General features: G+C 37.1%; 1 protein-coding gene across 3 annotated transcripts in view; it reads right to left on the bottom strand.

The window, feature by feature from the left end:
• SBF2 (SET binding factor 2) overlaps positions 1–24,499 on the bottom strand; it is a 461,568-nt gene that overhangs the window by 33,726 nt on the left and 403,343 nt on the right. The window contains exons 27-31 of one of the 3 annotated variants that reach the window (XM_077866518.1): positions 13,561–13,757; positions 11,268–11,408; positions 10,288–10,383; positions 2,342–2,416; positions 804–988 (exon numbers count right to left, since the gene is read on the bottom strand). In XM_077866518.1, coding sequence (XP_077722644.1) covers positions 804–988; positions 2,342–2,416; positions 10,288–10,383; positions 11,268–11,408; positions 13,561–13,757 — 694 coding nt within the window. The remainder of the gene's footprint in view (positions 1–803; positions 989–2,341; positions 2,417–10,287; positions 10,384–11,267; positions 11,409–13,560; positions 13,758–24,499) is intronic. The other 2 variants (XM_077866519.1, XM_077866520.1) reach the window with 2 other exon arrangements.

Below are 24,499 nucleotides of genomic sequence, written 5' to 3'. Positions count from 1 at the left end.
TGGCATCTTGAGAACCAAGCATGTGGGATCCTGCTCACAGCCCCTGCTCCATGGTTCAACAGAAGGTCTGTCTAGATTGCCCAGTGCTGACTAGAGTCAGCTAAACTTTGAGGGGATTTCTGACTTAACAAATACTTTTATTTCCCACAAACCTATCAGTGGTAATGTATTTTGTAATGTGTGCATTGCTAAAACAATCCCAAGGAATAGTTGCTTTTGGAGGCAGAGGTTATCTTTCCAATTTATAGGATCTGAGCATAATGAAGTTCTTTAGCATAATCATTTAAAAAAGACTAAAGTTGATTAGTATCTAATATTTTGAACTTTCTCACTTGTCTTAAGACATGTATCTCTATATATACAGCCTTGCAAAGTTTTTTAAAAATATAACTTAGAAAACAGTCTTGGCCTTTCCTTGTCTCCATATGTAGTGTCATGGTCTTCTTTTCACTCCTCTACCTTCCTGTAGCTTTCTTTATCAATAGGGATCTATTTTGCCAGGGGTACAGATTCCTATGGAACTAAGACAATGGAAAAACATACCCTGAATGAACCTTATTTCTTTTTTGACATACACTTCCTAATATTCCTGATGTTCGATTTTTTAATGATTATGAGTAAGTATATTTAGACATATATACATACATATATATGAACTAAAAATTTTTTTGAGACTGATTATTAACTCCAGGTTAAGAATCTATGCTGTAAAACAAAATTTCTAGGAAAGCTGGTTTGAAATAGGTTTTATAAACTTCCTTCATGTATTTGCAAAGCTTCTAAGTGAGGAAAAGAAATCTTACCCTTAGTTGAGACTTTTCACCAAATATATAAAGGGCTGCTTGGCGTTTCGAGAGCTGGTTTTGCAGGTAGGTGCTGTTACTAAAGGAGGCGGAGTGGTCCCTGCCTGCCAGTCGGGCACCAACATCAATGAAAGATGTTGGAGAGCTGATCAGGCGAGTGCTAGAGCGAAGACTTGCCCATACACCTTCACAAAAGCCAAAACGATTGAGTGAGATAATCTGATGTGGGAATGCCACTGAATAGGGAAAAGATGCATGCTCTGTAGGTACAGTTTTAGAAGTAATTGCAAGTTAATTCACCTAAGTATATATCATGGATCATATTGGTAATTTGTCATTTACTTTTACAACATATAAGCACTATTCAATACAACATTTCCAAATCACACAATCTTAGGGTTGGAGGGACCTAAGAAATCACCCAAGTCAATCCTATTTTTGCATTTTGATGTAAAGTCAGTATTTATAAATGAATGCTGAGATCATAAATAGAAAGAGTGCACAGACACTAAAGAAACAAAAAATGTGGGCAGAAGGCAACAAAGAGATAACACGTAGTGACTCAGTTTCTCAAGGTTTTGTGAAAGAAGTAAGGAACACTCCTCTGCTTTAGCCAGTCAACACAACAAGAAATGGAGATTAAGTAATAAATTAGAACTTTACTATACCTATTAAAATCTAAGGTTGGATTTAGAATTAATATATATGTGTCATGCCAAAATGATAGAATTTTAACCCAGCAAAGATTATATTCTCACCTTTTTGTTCTAGTATTCATGAAAAATAGTAAGAAGTTATAAATTTAGTAATGTGCATTTCACTGATCCTTAGCTTTATTTAAAATTTCAGTCAAAAGCAGATGTCTCATATGTCGCCTAAGGGAAAGGCCAAAGCTAAGCTGCTAGAAGAATCTCATGTTATAAATTGACCTTAATTATATTAATTAGAAAAGTCAAGGATTTCTACATGCAAGTGAATACTCAATATTCAATATCCAAACACAAAGGCAAATACTAAGCCTCAAATTTTGAAAAACATTGTAGTACCTTAAAAATAACAGGGCCCCTCATAAATGTTCACATGGTGTTCATGCTCGTGATGGGGTCACTGGGGTACAGGCCACTGCCACTGCTTCCCTAAAGTTAGGTTTCTTCCCTAGATTTAGAAAGGCTTTAATATTTGCCAAATGTTAAATTAATCCATGTTTCTAGGTGACTGCAAGTCACCACAATAATGTTTGTCTCATCTGCTTCTCTCTTTATAAGCATTTATATGGTCAGGAGACCAGTTCCCAGGAAAAGGTGTTTTAGGTGATTTCTGCTTAAAAACATGGATGAATCTTTCTACATGACCTATGAGTTTGTCTTAGATATTATGGCAAGTGTTTATAAATGGAATCACAGAACAAATTCAGAATATGGGTGAAAATGAAGGACATAATTTGACAAACGAATGTGAAAAAAGTCACTTGTAACAAAAATGCTTTCATATGAAGATGGTTAAAAAAGAGTGACACATCAGGACAGATAATACAGTACCTTGATTATGGACTCTTCCCTTAGTTGAAGATTTGGGATTTGACTGAGTAAAACACTTATCTCTGTACCCATGCACTGGTAAGTGAGATTAAAGACAGAAGGAGGAATGAAATGTAGATAGCAGCAAACATCAGAGCAAATTGAGTAAGAGAAGAATAGGTTATTTAATTTTTGAGATTAAGTTAACACAGGGGGAAAATGTAAATATAATAAAAGTATAAATAGAAAATATGACTAACAAAAAGCTGCACAGTCACACAAAAAAGATGAACTGAGTGCCTGTTAAATGAAATTTCAGCTCCTGATTATAAATATTATAAGCACAATGAAATGGACAGCACAGCAGAGTGCCACTAACAAATTATACCAAATGGAATAAGCTTTTGAAGATTGTCATTTGGTGAGAAATAAATTTATATAAAATTAAAGAATTGAGGGTGGGGGGTAAATGTTAAGAATGCATTGGCCCTAGGATTTAAGGAAGCTGATTGGTTGGCAAATGCTACGTGTTATATAACACGTTTGTTCTTTGAGTAAAGTCATCACATCAGGAATGAAGCTCTAGTAACCATTTGGAATAACTAAGTGCATATTTCTGCAGTAAAGCATCAAGCAATGCCACACTATGCTTTTTTCTTTTCAATTTGAAATTACATTTATTTTTAATAGATAGTATGAGCAGCAAAAATTCATGATCCCGTGACAATCCCCAATGCCACTAAAAAATATAGCTTGTGATGATTGAGGTAATGACTTCTCCTAAAACCCCTACTTGCACCAAAATGATAGGCAGTATTAGAGATAATACTTTTGTAATTTGAGTAATATTGTTTTTTCCTGGCAGAAAAAAAGTGCCCTGTGACTATGGCAAACTTTACCTGGTAGTAACAAAAGTGGTGAGCAGTAGGTTACAGTTATATTATTTCTTGAGCAAAGAACTGCTCAAGTCAATTAAAGAAAATGATTCTGTATTTATTCAGGATTGAAAATGTTAACAGAGTATTATTAAGCTATATACTGCAAAACTGCATATCACATAATTTGATAAAAGGAAAATCATTAGCAGTGTTTTCATTTCTGCCTCACTCTGTCAGAAGCAGAAAATAAAGGGTATTAATGGCTTTAGTGGCCAAAGGAATTCAGAAAGCTAAGAGTTGGGTGCCTAGGTAGCTCAGTGGTTGAGCATCTGCCTTTGGCTCAGATCCTGGTCCTGGGGTCCTGGGATTGAGTCCCACATCAGGCTCCGGGCATAGGGCCTGCTTTTCTCTCTGCCTATGTCTCTACCTCTCTCTTGCTGTCTCTCATGAATAAATAAATAAAATCTTAAAAAAAAAAAAAAAAAAGCTAAGGATTGCGGAGGCACTGGCTGATTGCACACAAGGAATTCTTTTGCAAGACAGAACAAGGACCATGGGACAACATGGTAAAGGCACAAGGCCTCCTGTGCTGGTCAGCTATTTATTTTCTGCTAAGGTTTTGAGCTTTCCTAAAGGAATATGGGATTCCTAAATGCTTATAGTGAAGTCTGATTGGTTGGTTCCTGATTCTGAGATGCTATTCCCTGAACACACACCAGTTTTGTATGTGGGGCCCTTTGCCTAGAACAGATTCTCACACTCCTTTACCTGATAAACTCCCTAACTCTTAAGATCCAGGAAAAATGTGAACTCCTCTGAAAAGTATTCCTCACTGTCTCCAGAGTTGTAGAGAGCTCTATTTAAACTGTGATCACACTGCATAGTTTTATTCTACTAGATTTTGTGTTCCAAAGGGTAGGGACCTAATCCTATCTATTCTTGTATCCTTGCTGAGAGCCTAATATATAGGTACTACAAACAGTTGCGGATTATTTTCTTTTTGAAAATTGATACATTTGGAGCTGTTATGACCATTCTAATGTATCTTCAATTCTGATTATTTGCCCTGAGAGAATGAAAAGAAGGGTATTAAATAATAAAAAAAAAATTAATCACTTCCCCAAATAGAGGCTCACTAATGAAAAACTGCCAAACGTTCATTACATAGCAGAAAATCAACAATGAGCAAATGGCCTTTAGTGACATGGGGCCAGCAGAGGGCTTTGAGAACTGTAAGCCATCTGGCAGTCATGTTATCCAAAGGCATTAGACCCCCCTTGGTGGTTTTTGTTTTAGTATATATACATTTTGCATCGTGACTTAGTTTTACCTGATATAATACATATTGTAATATAATATAAAATGTATTTTTAACTATGAATCATGATCAAAACAGTTTGCAAATTATTGGCCTAGACCTAGAGCATAAGTCTTCAATTTTCTTGCCTTGGGCCTGTGAGGAGCAACCTGGTTTAAGGTAATTTAAATGCAAATGTAGACTTTCTTCCCATCTCAGTGGAGTATTAGGCAACTATAACTAATAATCACAACAGCAATCATGGAACTAACATTTATTGAGTTCTTATTATGAACCAGTTACTAAGCTAAGTGCTTTACATACATTATTTCACTTATTCCTCATAACTACTCTAAAACTAGATACTATTTACTATCTGCACTTTATAGATGAGGACACTGAGCATTAAAAGGTTTCCTAAATTGTTTAATAATCACACATTGAGTGGTAGCACTGTGGTTTGAACCTGAATGTAACTGAATCAAACTCTTAGTGTCCTGTTGTGTAAGCAACCATGTGGTCCTGGAACTGTCCAGCAGGGTCTGGCTAAGGGGATTGCTTCAGGGAAGAAATATGCAGTTCATCCCACCCGGGGGAATGCACTGGTGTTCAAAACATGAGTGTTTCCTAAGCACTGGTATTGTTCCCTCCACTCTGTTCAGGCCAAAGGAGAAGAGGAAAAAGATACTTGGGTTGGATGTGGTGATGGATACTGAATTTATCAAGGTGGACTTATGACTAGCATGGTGCATGAGGTACAAGCTATATTCAGTGAATGCTGCATTGAAATGGACTGAACAATCCCAGTACCAGTTATGCTATTTGCTATGTGATCTTGGCCAAATCACTTCATTTCTCAGAGACTCTTAAAATACATATCCTAGAGATTATTATAAGGATAAAATACCACATGTAGAGAAACATAAAGGGCCATGGAAGTGTATAGGAAGAAAAATTAAAAGCCAGCCTCCATGTGGTTACTTCTCAAATATACGGAGCTGTTATATTTTTTATTTAGGAGGCAGTACCCATTTTCTTTTTAAAAGTTAATTAATTAATTAAAAGTAGGCTTCACGACCAGCACAGAACTCACAACCCTGAGATCAAGACCTGAGCTGAAATCAAGAGTTGCACTTGACTAGGTAACCCAGGTGCCCCTTTCATGACATTTTTCGAGTCAACAAAGTAATTTATCCAAGTTAGAAGTACATGCTTTCTCCATAAAGCTTGGAAGTGATTTTAATTTATAAATGAAAAGTAATGTGCTTTATTCACATCTTCACTTCTTAATTGGTTCTTGTGTAAAAGAAGTTGCTTTCCCTGCCTTAGGAATTCATCAACACAGAATGCAAAGTGATTGCCCTGACTGAAAAAAGGGTGATGGAGAAGGTGGAGGTCAATCTAAACTCTGGCTCATCATCACAGTGAGAAAGGCACATAGTGTAGATAACCTAAGAAGAAAATCAGAACCTAGGACTATGACAATGAAAGGAATGAAAAGACAGTAAAAATACAGAGAAGAGAAAAAAAGAGGAAGGTTAGATGGAAGATTTAGAGATAGGAGGGTCTTCCCACACAGGGTAGATGAGGAACTTCTGAAGAAATGGTGCCTAGCTATCTGGAAAAATGAAGAACCTCTCATTGAGGGGACGTACAAGGAAATGAACTATTTGTAAGGTGTGTAAGTGTCTATACTTGGCCCATACGAGTTTGTGTCTGCCTGTCATAGTCAATGTTAATAGGGAATCTTCTAAGATTTCCCAAACTTGCTTGCTCCAGTCCATTCCTGTTATTCTAAGTGAGGAGGAATGACACTGTCGGAAGAGACAAAGGAAGCAGCTTTAGGGATCAAAGAATAAGTCCAACACGCCAGGAAACAGCAGCATCTCATCTTCCAGTTAACCACTGGGACCCTGGGAGATTTAGGAAGCTTTGGGAGAAAAGAATTAAGAGATGAAATAAAAAGGTAAGATTTATGTTTCTGGATCCTAGTTTAAGATACTAGAACGATGGGCATCTGGTTAGGAACAAAAAAGTGTCGTAAGGAAACACAATGTTCACAGTAATTTTCAGAAGAAAATATTTGGGAAGGGTGTCAGAAATAATAATTATGGCCTCATTATGTATAGAATGGGTCAGAAACAAATCAAATAGATTTTTGACAGTAAGAGGTAAATATAGCCTTTTAGGTACCTTTGAGAATAGCAAAGAATGAACTCATGACTAGAATGTGACCATAAGTTGGGATCCTTTTGCATAAAAAAGGCTGAGTTCTGAGGCCAATATTGAAAAAAGAGAAGATAATGTAGGTCAAACATATTGGTGACTATCCATAAGTCCTAGGCAAAATTACCTAGAAGAGGTAATTTTGTACCTGAAATTTATATTACAAGTCATCTGGCCAAATGGAGGAATAAATAATGTGTTCTTGAAGTTTACAAAGTCAAAACTTATGAGCAGAATGGGGAAAAATTGTTGACATGCCTTACTGACAATATAAACTTTCAATGGTAAACAAAGCAATAAGTTGAACTGCAACCTTGAGCCAAATTCTGATAGGAGCTCTTGGCAACAGAAAGAGCAGGCAGGAACCTTAGGAGACAGTCATTGTACTATTTTATGTTCGAATTCATCAAGAAAGAAATGATAAGAATGACGTATGTATCTTAAACTTTAAAACAATGGTATTTTAAAAATTCAGAGGAGAGCTATATATAAATGTTATGGGTTAAACTGTATGCCTCCACCCCCTACTCATACGTTGAAGTCCTAACCCCTTACTGAGTACCTCAGTGACCCTACTGGGAAACAGGATTATTGCAAACGTAATTAGTTAAGACGAGGTCACACTGGAGGGGGATGGACCCCTAATTTTATATGATTAATGTCTTTATAAAAAGGGAAAATTTGGGATCCCTGGGTGGCGCAGTGGTTTGGCGCCTGCCTTTGGCCCAGGGCACGGTCCTGGATATCCGGGATTGAATCCCACGTCAGGCTCCCGGTGCATGGAGCCTGCTTCTCCCTCTGCCTGTGTCTCTGCCTCTCTCTCTCTCACTGTGTGCCTATCATAAATAAATAAAAGTTAAAAAAAAAAAAAAGGGAAAATTTGGAGACAGACACATAGGGAGAACATCAGATAAAAATGAAGGCACCTGAGTGATGCTTCTACAAGCTACGGAATGCCAAAGATGGCTAGTAAGCCACCAAGCAGCTAGGGGAGAGGCATGGAACAGATTCTGCCTCATGGCCCTCAGAAGGAATCAATCCTGACAACATCTTGATTTTGAACTTCTAGCCTCCAGAGAACTGTGAGACAATCATTGTTTAAGACAACCAGTTTGTGGCACTTTGTTATAGTAGCCCTAGCAAACTAATACAATGACCTTCAGGCCTGAAACACTAATTCAGAAGATGAGTGAAGAAGGTTGAAAGCTAGTAGGAAATCCTGCAGTTGCAGAATGTTCTAATGAGGCAGAAAAAAAAGTATCTAAAGAACCAGGGGATCCCTGGGTGGCTCAGCGGTTTAGTGCCTGCCTTCAGCCCAGGATGTGATTCTGGGGTCTCGAGATTGAGTCCCACATCGAGCTCCCTGCATGGAGCCTGCTTCTCTCTCTGCCTAGGTCTCTGCCTCTCTCGCTTTCTCTGTCTCTCATGAATAAATAAATAAAATCTTAAAAAAAAAAAAAAAAAAAAAAGAACCAGGATGACAGCCAGGAGATGGGCATAGTAATCTTGGTTTCTAAAAGGGGAAAAAGTGAATTTTGTAAAACAGAGCCTTCTTTTATGTTGATTCTGAACCAAATTCTATAATGGATTACTAATGGATAATTTATGATTACTTAGGAAAAAGCATTAATTCCTATAATGAGTCATGGTAAATTGACTATATAATCTTTTGTGATATAGTTAACAGTTGGAAAGAATGGAAAAAATTGAATTAAAAAGATTGGCAGAGGGCAGCCCAGGTGACTCAGTGGTTTAGTGTTACCTTCAGCCCAGGGAGTGATCCTGGAGCCCCAGGATTGAGTCCCGTGTCAGGCTCCCTACGTGGAGCCTGCTTCTCCCTCTGCCTGTGTCTCTGCTTCTCTCTCTGTGTCTCTTATGAATAAACAAAATATAAATAAATAAATAAATAAATAAATAAATAAATAAATAAATAAAATCTTAAAAAAAAATGATTGGCAGAGATTTAGAAATATGGGCCAGGTGGATTTTAGAAGGAGTTTTAACTACTATATATTAACAGACAATTTCTTTCTTAAGGAGGCTTCTATATTATTTTGATGAAGACTTCTGCTCTTAGTTCTGGTTTGCTCAATTTTTTAAACAACAAATTACATGACGGCAGAGAACTAATTGATGCATGACAAGAGGCTAATACACAGGAAGACAGTATCAGGATTCAAAGTCTAAAACAATAGTCCATATAAAAAAAGATGGAATTTTATAGATACAGCACATGGTATATTTAGGCTCAAAAACCAATCCTCAAGGCTAGTCCTGTATATATATATATATATATATATATATATATATATATATATATATATATTTTTTTTTTTTTTTTTTTTTAGTCCTGTATATTATTAAGAACAAGAGCACATAGGAAGATATTTCAAGTGTGGGTCAACCTAGTGATGTAGCTATCCTCATATCTAATGTAATCTTAGGCTGCATGAGTTCAACTCTATGGAGAGTTCACTAAGTGACAAAGATGGTGAGTAGAAGGCAACCATTTGAATTGGGGTATTTGGAGATAATGAAAATTCTAAGAGCGAAAAGATGGTATCAGCTTTAAATTCAAAGGATTGTGGTATAGGAGATCAAGATTTAGAATTTTCTAACTTAAGAAGGCTGAGCTAGGGGGGCCCATATGTAAAAGCCACAAAATGGCAGATTTTTAGATCAATATGAGAAAGAATTTTCTAACAAATAAAGAGCTCCTTACAAACGCAAGAGACTACTTTTAGGAAGAAATGAATTTCCCTTTACTGGTGATGTTCAAGTAGAACTGGGATCATTCACTTGGTACATTTCCAAGGGGATTCAGCATTGCATAGGAGTGAGAAGCCCAAGATTCTATGAATCCAGTATGAAGTAGGAGATTTTATAATCAAGATACTTGCTTTGGAATTTCCTCTGAAAAGTAAAAGAATCCCACATTATCTCCAGAGACCAATGTGGATCACCTCTGGAGCTAAAAGAGCAAATACAGAATTTCCTCTGAAAAGTAAAAGAATCTCACATAATCTCCAGAGACCACAGTGGATCACCTCTGGAGCTAAATGAGCAATACAGGCCTTTTTCTACTTCCTTATGCCAGGAGCTAGAGCCCAGAGGAAAAAGAGTAACCTGGATATCATTCTCTTCTGTTCCCTAACCCAGTATTTCAGAGAACAGGAGTAAAAATTACAGGCACAACTCTTTGAGGCTCAGATTACTTACTTCCCTCTAGCTGCTTAATGCGTCTGTGGTCAGCTTTTCTACCCTGCAAACCTGAAGCACTGTAGAGTTTTGCAGGGCTGGCCACTGATTGAGATATGTTTCCCTTACCTCCTGCTGCTGCTTCCAAACTCATCAATAGCTAAGATTTCAGCATTATTATACCTCTTGTTCCAGGAGGCTAAACTCATCTGTCACAATACCAGTAACAAATTAGATCATGTATTTAGAGAAGAGTGATTAAGACAATTTGAACCATAATTAGTTGATTTAAAATAGCACTATCTAGAGTAAAGTTTTCTGATTTCAAGGTTGTATCAGTGCTCAGTTATAAAATCAATCTTACTAACCTCCTCGAGCAAAGCTATTGGATGGGTTTACATCCAAATGTCCTGGCACTACCTGCTTAAGCACAGTGGACATTCTTGAAGTCCTCCTTTCAGTCCCTGAAAGTCAGCCAAAAAGAAGAACAAAAACCAGGTCGTTCAGGTTAACATTACTCAAATGACAAAAAGTTATCTTCATGTGTAGCATGTCTAATTGCTGCCAAACATTGTACTTTTTAAGTACCCACAGCTTTAATAGAGATAACAAGGCACTGTTACTATTTCCTCAGAGATACACACATTTGCAAGATTATAGAGAGTTAGGTTTGGCAAGTGCAATCAGAGAATTTAATGATAAATGAAGCAAGGCATGCATGGTGTTACTTTACAAGAAAAGCCACTTTCTGCTTATGCTGAGCTAATTCAAATAGCTGATTAAGCCAAGGAGACCAACTTTTCAAGTCACATGCTCCTGTGTCTAACACATTAGGGTTACCTCTACATGAACCCTTTGGGGTTCCATCACATGATAACTGAAACAGAATATTAGTACAAGTCTTAATGGCTTCATCCAAATCTAGTGAAAACAAACTGTACTACAAATCACAAAAGGCTGCAGAAATTTCAGGCATTTCAAAATTATACATGATGATTTACTACATATGCATTTAATAGTTTGGTATTCAACTTATACATTCAATTTGTAATAATATGTTAAAGTCTATATAAAACAGATTCTAAGAAAAAAAGAGATGACTTTATGTTCTCCACTCCTATTACTCTTTTAAAAAGTAAATAACTGAATCCCTGCATTTGGTTACTGTTACTAGACATTAACAGTAATATGCTGATTTTTAAGTAAAAGGAGCTAAAGTTATAGCCCCACAGCATAAAGCTTTAAGGGGTCGTACTAAACGAACAGTATAAATAATTAAAGAGACCAATCCTGGAAATGAATCTGACCTTTCATAGCTGTCAAGAAGAAAAGTGTGATTAGTACTTACCTGGAGACAGAGCAAGTGCTGGCCTGACGGTAAGGGTATTACTGCCACTAAGTTTCTGGTGCACAGAAACTGCGTTCAGTAAGGCTTGCATGTATTTTTCTTGTTCTATGCTACTGGAGGATTCTAAAGAGGAGGTAGGAGCTATAAAAGAAAAAGTGAATAAAACAAACTGTCTCTGTTAATAAGAGTTATCTATCTACCTACCTATCTTATTCTTTCTGTATATAATCTTCAAGTTACCACACCCAAATATAGAAACTTGCCCCACTCAAAGCTGTAAATTATTAGATGGCTATCGTCTTATGATATTGGTTTCACCACACCTATTCTTGGTTGCCTCGTCATCCTCCCAGAAAGAGCCCAGGTCTGGAAAATCAGCACAGGGCTGTCGTTTGAAGCATAGGTGTAGCTTCTCATTATGTAAGCAATTCATAAGTGAAGAGTCACAAAAGGCAACATCTCCCTGATGATTTCCCTTAATTATCCTGTCCACGCTACTATCTGGGAGCAGAGGATGGAGTGGGTTCCCTTGGCATCCCTGAATGCGCAGAGGTGAGAATTCCCCATGTCAAGTAGCTTTCTTCTAGTTCTGCCATACAGGTCTAACAGGGCACACAAACTTGTAGGGGTTTGTTGCAGAAGAGTAAAGGAAAATGAGGAGAAGGTAGCAATAGCTACTGCCAGATTCCCTGGTCCTTCTAAGAGAGGGACAGAGGGATGCACAGAGGGAAATAAATGTGAGAGCAATTCTAGGTTTGAGGTAGTCTGAAACTGGTTTGTACAGAGCAAAGAATCACTGAAATTGGCCCAGGCACTTTAAAGAGGCATCATTAGGGACTCGTTAGAAGGACAATAGGTGTCAACAAATTTTCTTATATCTTGAATATAAAAAAATTAGCATAATTATACTTTACAAACATTAAGATGCCATTGTATTTTATAAATACAATAAAATTCTAAATTTTATTATAAATTCTAAAATGTCATCAATTATAAGATGCACCATTCTTTTATGTACTAAGAATTAAAAATTCTTCCTTTTAAAATGTGACAATTCTTTCAGATCACATCAATTTTAAGGTCACATTCCAATTTCAAAGATATTAAAATATAAGCATATGTGTGAGCTCAAAAAATATGAAATATTTTTATATTAGATTTAAAATATCAGAAACCAGTGGAATAAAATAATTTCAATTTTTTCCAATGAAAAGCTCAGTGATATGCTTATTAGTGTTCCTGAAATGATTCCCTCACTTTACCTAACTTACATATGCTCCATTCTATTATATTTACTATATGGCTTGGGAGGATTCCTCAGTTATCAAAAATAGTTCAAAGCCAATTGCCTTTAATTATACCAATGTTGAGACTCCAAGACAGGTGGGATAATAATGATGATGATGATGATGATGATGATGATGATGATGATGTGTGTGTGCTGCTTTTAGTCAAGTGAATGGTTAAAGAGGCACTGGCCAATTTTTAACTTTCAGGAGAGAAATATATGAGAATAAAAAAGAGATATCAAAAGCACATTGTTTTACCTCTGAACCATAGAACTTACCTCGTTTCTAAACAGTTAAGAACATAGTCGTCCCTAAATTGGATCTGATATCTTGATGGTCTAGTGTTTAATTTTATTGAGCATCTACTATAAGCTAGAAGTTATGGGAAAGGTCAGCAAAATATAGCTCCTGATTTCAAGACCTCAGAGATAGTGTTTAAAAATATCCTCAGAAAACAGGGCAGCAGCACTATCTGCTTTCTTAAGTTGGCCTTCCTCTAGCTTCCTAAAATATCCTTTCCTTGAGAGTCTTTAAGGCAGCTTTTTGGTCATTAGTTTGCTGACTTGTATGTGTGTGTGTGTGACTTGTAGGAATGAGATAAAATATCTCATGTTACGTGGTACAGAGAATCCCTACTTGCCTCTGAAGCTGTTAAATATATTGGGATGTTTCCCAGAAGGAAAGAAAAAGGTTAGCATAATCTAGGTTCCATCTGTGGATACCTTGGCTTGCTGAAATAAAAATAGCCTAGAACCAAAAATTTTATTATGATAATTTCTATTAAAACCCATATATAGATAGGCATATTAAGCCAAGATGTCAAATTCAAGGTGTGGGCCCTCACTGTCAAGTAGTACATGTTTTATTTTGCACAGTGGAAAGCCTGCATGTGAGAGAAGGCTCAATATAAGGGCATAAATGACATTCCCAGATATTACTTCCTTTATTTTTAGGAATTCTCTGAAGTGAAAGGATCATTAACTGTGTTGTAGAGAGATGCTTACCTGCCTGGGGGGAGTTCTGAGATTTGAAAAGACCAACCACTCCCTTGCCATGGAATCCTCCAGATCGGAGAAGCAGGGTACCGCTTCTTGAGTTCTTCCAACATACAACAGGCAGGCGATTGTGTCGATAGCAGCGTGCAACTCTTGGTAAACTACTGTCTTGTACAGCCTGAGGTACAACTAAAAGGCCAGGATAGCTTCAGGGATGTGGAAAGGAGAGAATGATTTGGGTGGCAGGGGGTGGGGGGAATAGGAGAACAGGAAAGAAATGGGGAGGGGGGACAGAGAATATGAGAACATGAATATCATCATAGTCTGTAATTTTCTAAGACTCAGAAACATACTGGTTGAGGGGGAAGACATATTTTTTAAACATGGAACTTACTTTCAACTCATTTCTTTAGGGATTGAGAAGAAATAACTGAGGTGGTGAGAGCAGCTAAATAAATTCATTAATCTACAGCCTTTTTTGAAATAAGACCGCTTTAGCAATACTGTAGACTCCTATGGAATAACCTAAACTTAGAAAATAAAACTATGTGGAATTACTAAAAAGCCCTCTGTTAAACTGACGATTCCTTTGCCTTATATACTACTTTTTGTCAACTTGAATTAAACTCAAAATGGATGAAAGATCTAAATGTGAGACAAGATTCCATCAAAATCCTAGAGGAGAACACAGGCAGCACTCTTCTTGAACTTGGCCACAGTAACTTCTTGCAAGATACATCCATGAAGGCAAAAGAAACAAAAGCAAAAATGAACTATTGGGACTTCATCAAGATAAGAAGCTTTTGCACAGCAAAGGATACAGTCAACAAAACTAAAAGACAACCTACAGAATGGGAGAAGATATTTGCAAATGACGTATCAGATAAAGGGCTAGTTTCCAAGATCTATAAAGAACTTCTTAAACTCAACACCAAAGAAACAAACAATCCAATCACGGAATGGGCAAAAGACATGAAGAGAAATCTCACAGAGGAAGACATAGACATGGCCAACATGCACATGAGAAAATGCTCCGCATCACTTGCCATCAGGGAAATAGAAATCAAAACCACAATGAGATACCACCTCACACCAGTGAGAATGGGAAATTAACAAGGCAGGAAACCACAAATGTTGGAGAGGATGCAGAGAAAAGGGAACCCTCTTGCACTGTTGGTGGGAATGTGAACTGGTGCAGCCACTCTGGAAAACTGTGTGGAGGTTCCTCAAAGAGTTAAAAATAGACCTGCCTTATGACCCAGCAATTGCACTGTTGGGGATTTACCCCAAAGATACAGATGCAATGAAATGCCGGGACACCTGCACCCCGATGTTTCTAGCAGCAATGTCCATAATAGCCAAACTGTGGAAGGAGCCTCGGTGTCCATCGAAAGATGAATGGATAAAGAAGATGTGGTTTATGTATACAATGGAATATTACTCAGCCATTAGAAATGGCAAATACCCATCATTTGCTTCAATGTGGATGGAACTGGAGGGTATTATGCTGAGTGAAATAAGTCAATCGGAGAAGGACAAACATTATATGTTCTCATTGATTTGGGGGAATATAAATAATAGTGAAAGGGAATAGAGGGGAAGGGAGAAGAAATGGGTAGGAAATATCAGAAAGGGAGACAGAACATAAAGACTCTTAACTCTGGGAAACGAACTAGGGTTGGTGGAAGGGGAGGGTGGGGTGGGGATGAATGGGTGACGGGCACTGAGGGGGGCACTTGATGGGATGAGCACTGGGTGTTATTCTGTATGTTGGTAAATTGAACACCAATAAAAATAAATTTATTATTCAAAAAATAAAAATAAATAAATAAATTAAAGATTGTAGGATTACTGGATTAAAATAAACTTTATAAAGATGACAAGCCAAATTGTCAACTCATTAGTCTGCATTTTGAAATGACAACTGAGCATAGAATACACTCATAGCAGCCTGTCTGAGATAGTGAAAGAACTAAAAATCAAAACCAAATGATTTCTGGTATAAAACAGTATGCTCAAATGTTAAAATAAGTCTAAATATCTTATTAACACTACATGTTGATAATTTTTAAAACAAGATTAGCTCATAAAGTTACAGGATATGACGCTGGGAAAATACAAAATAGACAGGAATACTTTTTTTTTTGAATACTTTGTTTTTATAGATTAGGAAACACAAGAAGATAGGCAGGTTTCAGAGTCATTTCCTTTAGTTTATTTAGCAATATTATACTAAAGACATTTCATATTAGTAACCCCCCAACCTCTAGTTTTATATATTTGCATCTATGTTTGATCTTCTTTCTGACGAAGGCTCAATGCCTGGCATGGAACCCAAAGTAGGGCTTTAACTCATGACCCTGAGATCAAGACCTGAACTAAGATCGAGTTGGATGCTCAACTGACTGAGCCACCCAGATGCCCCTGATCATCTTTTCTGTGGTAAAATATACCTAATATAACATTTAATTTGTTAACAATATTTAATTATACAAATCAGTGACATTAAGTACATTCACTATATTGTGCAACCATCACAACTACCCATTTCTAGAATTTATTTTTTTTTTTAAAGATTTTATTCATTTATTCATGAGAGACACAGAGAGAGAGAGAGAGAGAGGCAGAGACACAGGCAGAGGGAGAAGCAGGCTCCATGCAGGGAGCCTGATGTGGGACTCGATCCTGGGACTCCAGGATCATGCCCTGGGCCAAAGGGGCAGGTGCTAAACCGCTGAGCCACCCAGGGATCCCCCATTTCTAGAATTTCTAATCCCTTATCTTAATATAAGCCAATGCTGAGAGAAGGGGGAGAAAATGCAGTTTATGCTGCATTTTTCTATACTACAAATTGATGAAAAGAAGCAATTCCATTATTATGGCCCTCTATTTTTTTTAAGTTTTTAAATTCCAGTTACGTAAAATACAGTGAAATGTTGGTGTCAGGTGTACAAGATAGTGATTCAGTGCTTCCATACAGCACCTTGAGCTCATCACAAGTGCACTCCTTAATCCCCATCACCTACCTATTTGAACCATGACCCCACCCACCTGTCTTCTGGTAACCATCAGTTTGTTCTCTAGAGTTAACAGTCTGTTTCTTGGTTTGTCTATTTTTTCCCTTTGCTCATTTGTTTTGTTTCTTAAATCTCACATATGAGTGAGATCATCTGGTATTTGTTTTTCTCTGAGTGATTTACTTCACTTAGTAAAATACTCTCCAGCTCCAACCATGTCATTGCAAATGGCAAGATTGCACTCTTTTTTATAGCTGAGTAATATTCCATTATAAGTATATAATATATATATATATATCTCTTCTTTATCTATTCATCAGTTGATGGACACCTGACCTATTTCTATGATTTGGCTATTGTGGATAATACTGTTACAAACATTGGGATATGTGTATCTCTTTGAATTAGTATTTTTGTATTCTTTGGCTAAGTACCTAATACTGGCTAAGTACCAAATACTGGATTGTGGAATAGCTCTATTTTTAACTTTTTGAGGAATCTCTATACTGTTTTCCAGAGTGGTTGCAGAAGTTTGCATTCCCACCAACAGGGTAAGAGAGTTCTCCTTTCTCCATATCCTTGGCAACATCTGTTATTTCTTGTTTTTGATTTTTGCCATTCTGACTGGTGTGAGGTGGTAACTCATTGTAGTTCTGATTTGCATTTCTTTGATGATAACTGATGTTGAGCACCTTTCACGTGTCTGTTGGACATCTGTATGTTTTTGGGAAATTGTCTATTCATGTCTTCTATAGGGCCCTCTATTTCTTTAAAAAATTTTTAATGATTTTATTTAGTTATTCATGAAAGACACAGAGAGAGAGAGAGAGGCAGAGACACAGGCAGAGTGAGGAGGAGCAGGCTCCCTGTGGGGAGCCTGATGCAGAATTTGATCCTGGGACCCTGGGATCACACCCTGAGCCAAAGGCAGATACTCAACCACTGAGCCACCCAGGTGTCCCCTATTTTTGGATTAAAAAAACATGGAACAAATAGAACTTATTCTTTTGCATATTTTACTCAACATTACTGTGAGATCCATCCATGCTATTGAATATAGCTATAGTTTGTTTTCACTGCTGTACAGTATCCCACTATGTGGTTACACTATCTATTGTTGATTTTGAATAGTTTCTAGTTTTTGACTATGTAAGAAAAATGTTGCCATGAACATTCCCATAGGTGTCTTTTGGGAATTCTGGCAGATAACAGGTTATATGTATGTTCAATAGATGTTTAGATGTTTAGTAGATACTGCTAGACAGCTTTCCAAAGTTGTTTAATCAATTTGCAGTCCCACCAGCAATAAATGAGAGATCCATTTGCTTGACATTTTTACTAGCACTTTTGTTGTTAGTCTTTTAAATTTTAGCCATTTTTGCAGGTATAAAGTAGTCTCATTGGGACTTCAATTTCTAAAAAAAAAAAAAAAAATTCCATTCATCTAAAGATTAATAGTTTGAGTATCTTTTCAATATTTATTGGCAAAAGGATATCTTTTTTGATGAAGTGACTGTTTAAGACTCCTGTCATTTTTTTATTGCCTTTTAATTATTTTAACGATGTTTTCTGATGTTATCTACAGAAGGTCTTAATTTATTAATCCCCTCCTTTTGGATAGTGCTTTTCCTTCCTCCAGAATTTTTTTTTTTTAATTTTTTTTTCTTTATTTATTTATGATAGTCACACACAGAGAGAGAGGCAGAGACACAGGCAGAGGGAGAAGCAGGCTCCATGCACTGGGAGCCCGACGTGGGACTCGATCCCGGGTCTCCAGGATCGCACCCTGGGCCAAAGGCAGGCCCAAACCGCTGCGCCACCCAGGGATCCCAGAATTCTTTTCTTACTTCAAGGTTATGAAGATATTCTCCTATCTTCTAGAAGCTTTATTGTCTTAACCTTTTACATGTAGATCTACAGACTAACGTGAATTGATTTTTGTGTGTGGTATAATGTACGTATAAAAATCAACTTTTTTCTTGTATAGATATCTAGTACCATTTACTGATAAAACATCTTTTATTGACTACTCTTAAGGGCTATCTTTATCCAAAATAAAGTGTCCATATATGTTAAGCTGTTTTATATTCCCAATGGTCTGTTTGACTATCCTTGTGTGAATCCCATACTATTTTAATTCTGTAGCTTTATAAAAAAGTCTAGGCATCCTATAGTATTATTCTATAAGACTATACTGACTATTCCTGACCTTTTGTATTTTTATGTAACTCTTAGAATCATCTTTTTATTTTCCATAAACATTTTGCTGGGATTTTGAATGGGACTACACCCAATCTACAGACCATTTTCTGGAAAAATTATAGTTTTCAAATATTGAGTAATTCTAATTCAAGAACATGAAATATCTATTTATTTATATATTTAATGATCCTCAGTATTATTTTGACTGTTCCATGTAGAAGTCTTGCACATTTTTCATTAGATTTATTCCTCAGAAATGCTTTTTAGAGTTACTCTAAATAGTATCAGTAGTACCAAAATAAAATCACTTAAAATTGCATTTTTAAATTATTTGCTTTTGGTACATATAATGGTAATTTTTGTATAATAATCTTGTACCAGTGGCCTAACTAAATTCATGTACTAACTTTAAAGGTATATTTGTAGATTCCTTCAGATTTTCTGTGTATATAATCAAGTCATCTGTGAGTAACGATAGTTTTCTTTCTCTTCATCTTCATGTCTTTGTTTATTTTTCTAGTCTTTTGGCACTTTGTAGTGTCTCTAGTATAACACTGAGTAAAAGTGGTCATCCTTAATTTGTTCTGACCTTAGAGTAAAAGTTTTCACTATTTTCTCATAAAATAATTATTGCTGTAGGATTTTTTTAGACACTAAAGAGCTTATTTTGGGGCACCTGGGTGGCTCAGTGGTTGAGTCTACCTTTGGCTCAGGTGTGATCCTGGGGTCCTGGGATCGAGTCCTGCAACGGGCTCCCTGCAAGAAGCCTGCTTCTCTCTCTGCCTGTGTCTCTGCCTCTCTCTGTGTATCTCTCATGAATAAATAAATTTTTTTAAAAAGAGCTTATTTCTAGTTTGCTAAGAGTTGTATTAAAAACCATAAATGTATATTTGATAAAATACTTTTCTGTATATAATTATGTTTTTCTTTTTTTCTTGGAGTTAAAAAATATTATTAATTTGGAAATCTTAAAAAAAAAAAGGAAATATTTTAGCCCCATTTTCACAGTTTACTTGTTCTGGAAGTTCTAAGCTTGAGTTTGAGATCCTCCAGCGGCAAACATTCAAAGTTTGTGCACTAATTTCCATAGGAGGAGGGGGTAACGGTGGGCCTGAGGATCACATGCCCCTAAGGCTCCCTTGCCTTTCTGGCCTAGAGGAATCTCCTGTCTGGTTGTTCTGCTATGTACTGTCTCCAGGACCTTCCATCACTGCATGCCTTGGACCAGTTCACAACAGCCGTTTCTGCTTTGATTCGCCTTCTGGAATGCAACATATTTTTCTTTCTAATTCTTTTAAGATGGTGAATTATGCTGACTGATTTTCAATTTAAAAAAATTTTTTTAATTTATTTATGATAGTTACACACAGAGAGAGAGAGAGGGAGAGGCAGAGACACAGGCAGAGGGAGAAGCAGGCTCCATGCACCGGGAGCCCGACATGGGATTCGATCCCAGGTCTCCAGGATCGCGCCCTGGGCCAAAGGCAGGCGCTAAACCGCTGCGCCACCCAGGGATCCCTGATTTTCAGTTTTTCAAGCCAGTTTTGTATTCCTGCAATAAATTCCACTTGGTCATAATGAACTGTCATTGTAATATTTTTAATTTTAATTTTTATAAGATTTTATTTATTTATTCACAAGAGACAGAGAGGTAGAGACATAGAAAGAGGGAGAATCAGGTTTCCCACTGGCAGCCAGATATGGGACTCAATCTCAGGACCCTAGGATCACGCCCTGAGTCGAAGGCAAAGACCCTTGACCACTGAGCCACCCAGGCTTCCCCACTGTGATTTTTTTCTTTAAAGGCAGTTTTGCAATGTTCTATCCTATTACTTTCAACCTTTTTGTATTCTTGATATATGATATCTCCTTTAAAAGCAGCATAAAGCTCTTAGAAAATTCTGGTAATATTTTTTCTTTTAATTGGAATATTTAGTCAATTTATAACAATTTTTACAATTACTGATATATTTGAATTTAAATTTACCATCTTACCATTTGCTTTCTATTTTCTCTGTTCCCTTTTCTCTCCTTCCTGCCTTCTTTTGGATTATTTTATTATTCCATTACTTTCCTACTGATATATTCTTTGAAGGATATATATCACTATAAACATTTTGTAAGTGTTCTAATAAGTGATCTATTTTATTTTCTTTCTGACAGATTGAAATGATAAATGAGGCCTATTTTTGCATTAGCAGGCATGATTTTTTATAGCAAGCTTCCTACACAGCAGGACAATACACCCTGATACCACTATTTACACTACCTACAAAGAGAATTTAGTTAGAAGGACAGAATATCCAGGAAAATTATTGAATACTGAACATAATCACAATCTTTCAGTACTTAATGCAAAATTTTTATTTGGCCCAAATCTCAAAACTGTATTTCCAACTTGTTTCTTAAGTTTCACATTGGTGTTTATTTATAATACATTTTTTTTCCTAAAAATATTTTCAATTGTCTTTTTTTGGAAAATATTTTTGTTGGGTGTACAACCTACATTGATGATTATTTTCTCTCAGCCTATCGAAGATATGATTCCATTGCCTTCTCACTTATATTGTTGCTGTTGAAATGACATTCATCATTGATATTCCTGTTTTGGTGATTTGTCTCTTTTCTTTGCCTGCTTCTAAGATGTCCTCTTTTTCCTTAGATGGTCTGTGGGTTCACTTCAATAGCTCTAATGAGGATTTTTTTCCTTTGGATTCATTTTGGCTTCCTGGACCTGAGGATTTCCTCCCAGCAGTAAGTTCCTTAACATTGCCTTTTCCTCTATTATCTCCAATAGAAGCACCAATTACTTTATTTTTTTAAAAGATTTTACTTATTTATTTGACAGAGAGAGGGAGAGAGAGCATAAGCAGGGGGATAACAGGCAGAGAGACAGGGAGAAGCAGACTCCCTATTGAGCAGGGACCCTGACGCAGGGCCTGATCTCAAGACCCCAGGATCATGATCTCAGCCAAATGCAGATGCTCAACTGACTGAGCCACCCAGGTGCCTCAGCACCAATTACTTTAAACTTCTCACTCAATCCATGTCTTTGGCTTTTTTCTTTCTTTAATTTTAATTGTAACATAGTTAAAATACAGTGTTGTTAGTTTCAGGTTACAATATAATGATTCAACAATTCTGTACATTGCACAGTGCTCATCAGGATAACTGTACTCTTTTTTTTTTTAAGAAAAGATTTTATTTATTTATTCATGAGAGAGAGAGAGGGAGAGAGAGAGAGAGAGAGAGAGAGAGAGAGGCAGAAACACAGGCAGAGGGAAGAGCAGGCTCCAAGCAGGGAGCCTGATGTGGGACTTGATCCCGGGTCTCCAGGATCAGGCCCTGGGCTGAAGGCGGCACTAAACCGCTGAACCACCCGGGCAGCCCTGTACTCTTTTTTAAAAAGTTTTTATTTAGGGATGCCTGCGTGGCTCAATTGGTTGAGCATCTGCCTTTGGCTCAGGTCATGATCTCAGGGTCCTTGATCAAGCCCCGCATTGGGCTTCCTACTCAGTGGAGAGTCTGCTTCTCCCTTCCCTCTGCTGCTCCCCCTGCTTGTGTTTTCTCTCTCTGTCAAATAAATAATAAAATCTAGGGATCTCTGGGTGGCTCAGCAGTTAAGTGTCTGCCTTCTGCCCAGGGCATGATCCCGGAGTCCCGGGATCGACCCACATCAGGCTCCCTGCATGGAGCCTGCTTCTATCTCTGCTTATGTCTCTGCATCTCTCTGTGTCTCTTTTGAATAAATAAATAAAATCTTTAAAAAAATTTAAAAATCTAAAAAATAAAACAAATATTTTATTTATTTCAGAGAGAAGAGGGGGAGAGAGAGAGTGTGTGTGTGTGTGAGTGAGCAGGGGGAGGAAAAGTGGGAGAGGGAGAGGGAGAATCCCAAGTAGACTCTGAGCACAGAGTCCAACTCGGGGCTCAATCCCATGACCCTGAGATCATGAGCTGGAATCAAGAGTTGGGACACTCAACTGACTGAACTACCCAGGCGCCCCAAAATAACTATTCTTAATCCCCACCGCCTATATCATTCATCCCTTTACCTATCTCCCCTCTGGTTATAATCTGTCCTTTATAGTTAAGAAATTGTTTTTTTGGTTTGTCTCTTTTTTTTCCCTTTTGTTCATTTGTTGTATTTCTTAAATTCCACATATGAGTGAAATCATATGGTATTTGTCTTTCTCTGACTGACTTCTTTTGCTTAGCACTATACTCTCCAGATCCATCCATGTTATACTCTAGATCCATCTATGCTGTTGCAAGTGGCAAGATTTCATTCATTTTATGGCTGAGTAATATTCTATTGTGTGTATCTTCTTTATTCATTCATCAATTGGACTGCTTTCATAATTTGGTTAATGTAAATAATACTGCTATAAACATAGGGATGCATATATTCTTTTGAATTAGTGTTTTCATATTCTTTGGGTAAATACCCAGTTGTGTGACTAATGGATCTATAGGGTAGCTCTATTTTTAACTTTTTTTTGTTTTAAGATTTTATTTATTTATTCATGAGAGACAGAGAGAGGCAGAGACACAGGCAGAGGGAGAAGCAGGCTCCATGCAGGGAGCCTGATGTGGGACTCAATCCCGGGACTCCAGGATCACGCCGTGGGCCGAAGGCAGGTGCTAAACCGCTGAGCCATCCAGGGATCCCCTATTTTTAACTTTTTGAGGAACCCCTCCATACTGTTTTCCAGAGTGGCTGCACCAGTTTGTATTCCCACCAACACTGTATGACAGTTCCTTTTTCTCCACAATCTCATCAACACCTGTTGTTTCTTGTGTTTTTGACTTTAGCCATTCTGACAGGGGTGAGGTGATATCTCATTGTGGTTTTGATTTGCATTTTCCTGATGATGAGTGATGTTGAGCATCTTTTCATGTGTCTGATGGACAAGTATTTGTAAATTTAAACTGTCATTTAAAATAAGATATCCATAGTTCTTCAGGATCAGAGAGGTTGAAACTAATAATAACATTAAGATAACTTTCTAAAATATATACAAGGCTTGCAATATACAAAGTACTTTCACAGTATTATTCTTCTCAGTCAAACTGGGAATTGATGAATGCAAAGGAAACAACTTACCTGGAGATCAAAATGATTAAACTTGTGGACGGCAGAAATGTAGTTAAAAAAAAAAAAAAAAGCATGGAATAGGACTTAACTGACATAGGAAACAGTGAGAGATGACAATAGAAGAAAATACATTCATTTACATTCTCTAAGAAATATCTCTTGAAAATATTCTAATTAGCATAAGAAAATCCTGCCTACACTTAGGGCAACAAATTACAGCATGCAGCCCAAACAGTCCCCACCCATTCACTTATTTACTGTCTATGACTGCTTCTGTGGCAAAGTAGTGCAATGAGACCATATGGTCTGCAAAACTGAAAATGTGTACCATATGGCCCTTTAAAGAGAAAGTTTGTGGACCCCTGCCCTACAAGCAGGCTTTCATCTCTACTATTTGTCTGGGCAAATCCTATTTTTATTTCAAGTTATCTTCAGGCATGGTAGAAAAGATGCAAATGGGGGTAGAAAAACAAGAAAAAAAATCATAAAGGGGACAAAAACTTTGACCTTTATCCTTTCGCTCTAACCTAGGCACTGTTCACTGATACAATTATACTTCTGAGAATGCCAAGGAGATGCTTGCTTATGCTGCTAAAAAGTGTCCCTTAAACACACATATCCCTGGAGATCT

Source organism: Canis aureus, chromosome 23, assembly GCF_053574225.1.
Source record: "Canis aureus isolate CA01 chromosome 23, VMU_Caureus_v.1.0, whole genome shotgun sequence".
Taxonomy (NCBI): Eukaryota; Metazoa; Chordata; class Mammalia; order Carnivora; family Canidae; genus Canis; species Canis aureus.
Note: the sequence above shows the minus strand (reverse complement) of the source record. Positions and strands in the feature narration are given on the sequence as shown.